Source organism: Nicotiana sylvestris, chromosome 7 (genome assembly GCF_000393655.2).
Source record: "Nicotiana sylvestris chromosome 7, ASM39365v2, whole genome shotgun sequence".
NCBI classification, from domain to species: domain Eukaryota; kingdom Viridiplantae; phylum Streptophyta; class Magnoliopsida; order Solanales; family Solanaceae; genus Nicotiana; species Nicotiana sylvestris.
In genome coordinates, this window is record NC_091063.1 from 30,088,485 (window position 1) to 30,096,508 (window position 8,024).

Consider the following 8,024-nt stretch of genomic DNA (forward strand, 5'->3'; position numbering starts at 1 on the left):
GATCGAAAGACAAGCTGAATATGGTCAACCAGGAACCGAAAACCAGTATCATCGATCCATCAAAAGAGATGGAAGAAATGGACATAAATGCAATGAGGGAAGAAATGTATAAGCTGAAACAGCAGATGGCTGAAATGTACCAAGCTTGGGCGAAAGGGCATCCACCACCGGTTTATCCCCCCAATCCTGCTTATATCCCACCATCAGCCCAACCTCCGAAGCCTCCCATTGTGAACTCCTCTCCAGCCTTCCCCCTCTACCAACAATGTCAAGGCACCACTTCCCATACTTCTCAAGATCCACCACCCAAACAAGTCCTGTACCATCCCCCACCAATTACACCTGTTTTGTGGCACCCCCACCTGCTACATTACACAGATCTTCCAGTGAACCCCTATTTAAAACTCACGACAACCAGTAGTATCCTCCTGAACCCACCTACAAAGTTTCAGAAACATATCCTTACACTACTCATCTTGATATCCTGACAGAAACCGAGAAACCGCCCAAAAATCCCCAGCATGAAGAGATGATCAGAAAGGTCAAAAGCTTAGAGCAATTGTTCCGAGAAATGAAGGGGTTGGGAGGCCAAGTGAGTGTGTCCTATAAGGATTTGTGCCTGTTCCCAGATGTTCAATTGCCAGCAGGGTTCAAAATGCCCAAGTTTGATCTGTACGATGGGCATGGCGACCCGGTAGCACACTTAAGAGGATTCTGTAGCAAGATGAGAGGGGCAGGTGGAAGAGACGAATTGCTGATGGCATATTTCAGCCAAAGTTTGAGTGGGTCGGCGCTAGAATGGTACACCAGACAAGATCATAGCAGGTGGTACACATGGGGCGATTTGGCCTAAGCCTTCGCCTGTCATTTTCAGTATAATATCAAAATCCTCCCAGATCGTCTGTCATTGACGAAGATTGAGAAGAAGCCCGGTGAGAGTTTCCGAGAATATGGGTTCTGTTGGAGAGAGCAAGCAGCGAGGGTTGACCCCCCGATGAAAGAAAGCGAGATGGTTGAATATTTCTTGCAGGCTTTGGAGCCTACTTATTTTGGTCATTTGGTGTCAGCGGTGGGCAAGTCCTTTAATGAGGTTGTGAAAATGAGAGGCATGGTTGAGGAGGGACTCAAGTCCAATAAAATTATGAGTTATTCAGAAATCAAAGAAACCACTCAGGCCATTCAAAATGGTACTGGGGGTGTGCTCGGAAAGAAGAAGAAAGAGGATGTTGTAATGATCGAGCCGGCAGCTTGGGGTGGATCCAGGAATACTCCACCATTCTACAACCAGCCTCGCCCCTATCCTCAAACATGCCCCCACACTCCATATAGCCCACCAAAACACTACTACCCACCGCCAGATCCCCATTTTTCTGTCTATCACGTACAAATCTATACCCAACCTCCTGCTCACGCGCAATGGCATCCGCCAACTCCATAGAGTCCCTACCAAGCTCCACAAAATACCCACCCACCCCAAAAAGCCTACAAAAACCCTTCTGGAACAGGTTTTCAACCCAATCAAGCCTTTAAGAATGAAAGGTTGCAGAAGCAGAAGACTTTCACTCCATTGGGAGAATCATATACTGGCCTATTTCACAGACTAAGACAATTGGGTATGCTGAATCCGATCGAGGCCAAAATGCCGAATCCTCTTCCCAGAAATCTTAATCTCTTAGTGAGTTGTGAGTATTGCTCAGGGGCCTTGGGCCATGACACAGAGAAATGCTGGAAACTAAAAATAGCTGTACAAGAGCTCATTGATACTCATCGGATTGAGGTTCATGCCCCAGAAACACCAAACATCAACCAGAATCCGCTACCAGATCACCATGAAGCCCATATGATTGAGTTGATACACAAAGGAGGGGAGGATAAGAAACCCTCACAGACGGTGATGCTGATCCGCTCAAGTGAAACCAATTCAAAGGAAAAGGTAACCAGTGGGAAATCAGTGGTCCAGCGGAAAGGGGTAGACAACAAGCCAGTTGTGGTAGCCGAGAAAGGGTCGTCAAGTACTATTGCAGTGAAGCGAGAGAAAGCTAAAGTGGTGGTACCAGGGGTTACAAGTAAACCTGTCGTGGTCGTGAAGGGTGCTCCCACAGAGCCTGTTATTATAAAACCAGCAACTCAGCTGCCAGTGATCAGCAGCAAGGCGGTCCCGTGGAATTATGAACGAGTGACAATAACTTACCAGGGGAAAGCGGTTAGATAAGAAGTGTGTGAGACCCATGGTTTGACTCGATCGGGGAGATTCTTTGACCTTGAAGAAAGTTGAGAAAAGCTAAAACTTGCAAAGACAATCCAGTGTCGGTGAAGAAAGCTGTGTCCGAGGAAGAAGCAGAGCAATTTTTGAAAAAGATGAAAGTACAGGACTATTCCATTGTGGAGAAGTTGAGGAAAACACCGGCTCATATCTCGCTTTTGTCATTACTGATCCATTCCGATGAGCACCCTCGAGCTTTGATGAAGATCTTGAACGAAGCCCACATTCCTAACAAAATCTCAGTAAACCACTCGGAAAAGATAGCTAACAAAATATTTGAGGTAAACCGAGTCACCTTTTCTGATGATGAGTTGCTCGTGGAGGGCACCGAGTACAATAGAGCCCTCTATCTGACGGTGAAATGCAAAGATTTCGTGGTTACTCGGGTACTGGTTGACAACGGGTCTAGCGTGAACATCTATCCTCTCGCCACATTGAACAAGCTGCAAGTGGAGGATGAAAGAATTCACAAGAACAATATTTGCGTTCGGGGATTCGACGGTGGAGGGAAGGATTCAGTCTGGGACATAGTGCTTGAGCTCACAATAGGGCCAGTTGAATTTACTATGGAATTCCAGGTGCTCGATGTGGCTGTTTCATACAATCTGTTGTTGGGATGACCCTGGATCCATGCTGCCAAAGCATTCCCGTCTACTCTGCATCAAATGGTCAAGTTTAAATGGGATCGACAGGAAATTGTTGTACATGGCAAAGATAATTAGTGTGTGCCCAATGGTGCCATTGTGTCATTCATAGAGGTTGACGATGGCAAGGGACCATGGGTTTATCAGGTTTCCGACATAGTATCGATAGAAAAAATTCCGGAAAGAAAGTGTGTGCCAACTCCAAAGATGGCTGCGACATCAGTTATGGTAGCTGTCGAAATGTTGAAAAACGATTTCATACCAGGCAAGGGTTTGGGTACATCTCTGCAAGGTATTGTGCAGCCAGTCTCCCTTCCAAGGAATCTAGATACTTTTGGTCTACCGTTGCAGACATGAGAAGAGCTAGGAAAATGAAAAAGAAAGCATGGGCATTGCCAAAGCCAGTCCCGCATCTGTCTAGATCATTCGTCAGGCCGGGTACCAGAAAGCAACTATTGTCAAGGATCCCTAGACCACTGATTGGAGCCGATGGAGATTTGGAGAAGGGGTTCGAAAGGTTATTCGCCAACGTCAATAGGTTCAGGCTGGGGAAGGGTCCAGCAAGGTAGATGTGCAATTTGTGGGACCACGTGCAAAAGTCAACAATTGGGAAGCTACTCCTCTTCCTATCCGGAGGGAGTCTTGGTAGTGGGTTTTGATTTTCTTTTAGTTGTCTGGATTATTCCAGGGTCTGTAATTCAGATATTATGTTCTGTCCAGTTGGATGTGATAAAACCCTGTTATCTTTATATTCAATGAAATGCAATTGTTCCTTTTCCTTCATTTCTTCTAATTTTATTTTTGTTTTGTTTTATTCTTTTGTACAATTCTTTTTATGCTGATATCAACGACATGACATGCGTGAGGAATCTTCGGCCCAGTTTTAAAAGTCAATCTAACTCTGAAATAATAATACAAGAAATTGAGTGTGATGACGAGTTGGAATTTGAAGATGATGAGGCCTATGAAGAAATTAGTAAGGAACTAAGTCATTTTGAGGAAAAGCTTAAACCTAATTTGAATGACATAGAAATAGTTAATCTAGGGGACCAAGAAAATGTCCGTGAAACTAAAATAAGTGTCCATCAGGAACCTCAACTCAGGGAGGAAATAATTAAAGCACTGTTCGAATACAAAGACGTTTTTCCATGGTCCTATGACGACATGCCGGGTCTGAGCACTAATTTAGTGGTTCACAAATTGCCCACTGACCCGGCATTCCCTCATGTCAAACAAAAGCTGAGAAAGTTCAAAACGGATATGAGTGTAAAGATTAAAGAAGAGGTCACCAAGCAGTTTGATGCGAAAGTTATTCGGGTCACGCGGTATCCCACCTGGTTAGCTAATATTGTGCCTGTGCCAAAGAAGGATGGCAAGACCAGGGTGTGCATTGATTATCGGGATCTCAACAAAGCAAGTCTGAAGGATAATTTTCCCCTGCCAAACATCCATATATTGATTGACAATTATGCCAAACATGAGATTGGTTCTTTTGTGGATTGTTACGCGGGTTATCATCAGATCTTAATGGATGAGGAAGATGCTGAAAAGATGGCATTCATCACGTCGTGGGGAACGTACTTCTATCAGGTCATGCCATTCGGTTTGAAAAATGCTGGGGAAACCTACATAAGGGCAATGAAAACAATATTCCATGATATGATACACTAGGAAATCGAGGTGTACGAGGATGATGTGATCGTGAAGTCTAGGAAGTAGTCTGACCATGTCAGGGATCTGAAGAAGTTCTTCCGAAGGCTTCGCAGGTATAATCTCAAGCTTAATCCTGCAAAGTGTGCTTTTTGGGTGCCGTCTGGAAAGTTGCTGGGGTTTGTAGTCAGCCGCTGGGGTATTGAATTGGACCCATCAAAAGTCAAGGCCATCCAGGAATTGCCACCTCCGAAGAACAAGACTGAGGTGATGAGTTTGTTGGGGAGATTGAATTATATCAGCAGGTTCATCGCTCAGCTCACGACAACTTGTGAGCCTATCTTCGAGATTTTAAAGAAAGACACTACGGTCAGGTGTACAGATGAATGCTAGGAGGCGTTTGATAGGATAAAAGGGTATTTTTCAAATCCACCCGTGTTGGTCCCGCCAGAACTAGGGCGACCTTTGATTCTATATTTGACGGTATTGGACAATTCATTCGGTTGTGTACTGGGTCAACGTGATATCACTGGCAGGAAGGAGCAGGCCATATATTATCTTAGCAAGAAATTCACACCGTACGACATTAAGTACACCCAGCTTGAAAGGACATGTTGCGCCCTAACTTAGGTGGAGCAGAGGTTGAAACATTATTTGTCATCTTATACTACTTACCTCAAATCTCGCTTGGATCCATTGAAGTATAACTTTCAGAAGCCCATGCCCACAGGGAGGCTTGCAAAGTGGCAGATCCTGCTCACAGAGTTTGACATTGTCTACATGACTCGAACTGCAATGAAAGCATAGGCCTTGGCAGACCATTTGGCCGAGAACCCGATTGATGAAGATTATGAACCTTTGAAAACATATTTCCCTGGTGAAGAGGCGATGCACGTTGATGAGTTGGAACAAGGCGAGAAGCCTGGATGGAAGTTTTCTTTGACGGATCCGCAAATATGAAAGGCGTGGGGATAGGAACATTACTTATTTTTGAAACAGGGTAGCACTACCCTGTTACGGCTCAGCTTCGTTTATACTGTACCAACAACATGGCTGAGTACGAGGCATGTATTCTAGGTTTGAGGTTAGCTGTGGATATGGGTGTCTAGGAAGTCTTGGTCTTGGGTGACTCGGACCTCCTGGTGCACCAGATTCAGGGAGAATGGGAAACATGGGATTTGAAACTCATACCGTACAGACAATGTTTGCATGATCTTTGCCAACAGTTTCAGTCGATAGAATTCAGGCATATCCCGAAGATCCATAATGAAGTCGTTGATGATTTGGCCACTCTGGCATCAATGTTACATCATCTAGATAGGGCTTATGTGGACCCTGTGCAGATTCAGGTCCGTAATCAGCATGCTTACTATAATATGGTGGAGGAAGAACTGGATGAGGAGCCATGGTTCTATGATATCAAAGAATACATTAAGATAAGGGTATATCCGGTACAGGCCACTGGTGATCAGAAAAGAACAATTCGACGATTGGCAAGTGGATTTTTCTTTAGTGGAGGGGTATTATACAAAAGAACTCCAGATCTTGGATTGCTAAGATGCATAGATGCCAGACAGGCCACAACTATCATGACCGAGGTACATTCTGGAGTTTGTGGACCGCATATGAGTGGGTACGTTCTGGCAAAGAAGATTCTTCGAGCAGGTTACTACTGGCTCACTATAGAGCTGGATTGCATCGGTTTTGTGCAGTGCCAAGTGCATGGAGATTTGATTCATTCTCCACCATCTGAATTACATACAATGTCTGCACCATGGCCCTTTGTTGCTTAGGGCATGGATGTTATTGGGCCAATTGAGCCAGCAGTATCAAACGGACACAGGTTTATTCTGGTAGCCATTGATTATTTCACCAAGTGGGTTGAAGGGAAAACTTTCAAATCTGTGACCAAGAAAGCTGTGGTTGATTTTGTGCATTCAAATATCATCTGTCGGTTTGGGATTCCGAAGGTAATCATCACGGACAATGGTGCTAATCTCAACAGTCATCTGATGACAGAGACATGTCAGCAGTTTAAGATTATACATCGCAATTACACCCCATATCGCCCTAAGGCAAATGGAGCAGTCGAGGCAGCCAACAAGAATATAAAGAAGATACTTCGAAAAATGGTGGAAGGTTCTAGGCAGTGGCATGAAAAGCTGCCGTTTGCATTGCTGGGTTATCGTACTACTGTCCGTACTTCAGTATGGGCTACTCCTTATTTGTTGGTGTATGGCACGGAGGCAGTAATACCCGCAGAAATTGAAATCACATCCCTTCGGATTGTCGCTGAGGCAGAAATTGATGATGTTGAATGGGTTAAAACCCACTTGGAGCAATTAAGTCTGATTGATGAAAAGAGATTGGCGGCAGTATGTCATGGCCAATTGTACCAATAGAGAATGGCGAGGGCATATAACAAGAAGGTACGTCCACGGAAGTTCGACGTGGGTCGGTTAGTGTTGAAACGTATTTTGCCTCATCAGGCTGGAGCAAAAGGAAAGTTTGCCCCAAACTGGCAGGGACCATTTGTTGTATCTAGAGTGTTATCCAACAGCGCATTGTATTTGATAGATATAGAAGGCAAATGTGTAGAAATGGCTATCAATTCTAATGCAGTCAAAAGATACTATGTATGATTTCTTTGTTTGATTGTACTTGTTTTTATTTGGCATATTTTAAAGATTGAAATGACGAAGGCGTTTCGTTCTGCTATCTAGACACTTTATCCCTTGTCACCTCTTTGAGCCTTATTTATTTTCTTTCATACCCCTCTTTCGGGATCAACGACACATTTCAGAAATGCAAGTGTGGAGAGTAAGTAAGTGAAAAGGAAAGAAAGAACGAACAAGAAATGAAAAGGAAAAGAAAAATGAAAAGAGAGAAGAAAGAAAGAAAAGAAAGAAAAGAGAAAAGCAAAAAGAGAAAAAAGAGAAAAAGGAAAAAAGAAAAAAGAAGAATAACAGAAGAAGAAAAGAGAGAGAAAGAAAAGAAAGAGAGAAAAGAAAGATCACAACAACAAAGTAATTTCTATGTCATGAACTACGTTCGACCTGATTCCTTTTAAGGATACGTAGGCAGCCTCACGGTTCGGCCTCATCAAAATAAAAATCAAAAAGTCCCCAAGCAAGAAACTGGGGCAGATGTTATGGTTGTTGTAAGAAATCTGATTCCGAAAGTTGTAATTTTAAACCCATGTGAATTGCTTTGAGCCTTTTTATACCCTTTTCTTCTAACCCTGTCCAAAAGCCCACATTACGGTCCAAAGAGAGACCTTCTGATTAGTCTTTGAGAAATGCCAAGTCAAGTAGGTAAAGGTAATTCATGTCAAGGGCAACACTCTGGTTCAAGGAAGGAGAGAAATTAAAAATGATAGAGTCTTATTGGTGAAAACCTTCACAGGCACCGTAAGGCGACGGGAGTTGAGAGAAAAATGAGAGAGTCTTATTGGTGAAAACCCTCAC

General features: G+C 43.7%; 1 protein-coding gene across 1 annotated transcript; it reads left to right on the plus strand.

The window, feature by feature from the left end:
• The first annotated feature begins 1,639 nt into the window (after window positions 1-1,639).
• On the plus strand, window positions 1,640-7,199 carry LOC138872926 (uncharacterized). Its single transcript, XM_070151346.1, has 8 exons — window positions 1,640-2,203; window positions 2,317-2,764; window positions 3,020-3,199; window positions 3,259-3,472; window positions 4,674-4,824; window positions 5,784-6,050; window positions 6,804-6,932; window positions 7,047-7,199. The coding sequence occupies exons 1-8, from the start codon at window positions 1,640-1,642 to the stop codon at window positions 7,197-7,199; spliced, it is 2,106 nt and encodes a 701-aa protein (XP_070007447.1).
• The last annotated feature ends 825 nt before the right edge of the window (window positions 7,200-8,024 follow it).

Excerpts from the sequence above, each read along its gene's own strand:
- LOC138872926 (XM_070151346.1), top strand. The coding sequence starts at position 1,640 with ATGCCGAATCCTCTTCCCAGAAATCTTAATCTCTTAGTGAGTTGTGAG. Across the intron at positions 2,204-2,316 it reads TAACTTACCAGGGGAAAGCG|AAAGCTGTGTCCGAGGAAGA; the intron begins GTTAGATAAGAA and ends GTGTCGGTGAAG. Across the intron at positions 3,473-4,673 it reads CTGGGGAAGGGTCCAGCAAG|GTATAATCTCAAGCTTAATC; the intron begins GTAGATGTGCAA and ends AAGGCTTCGCAG.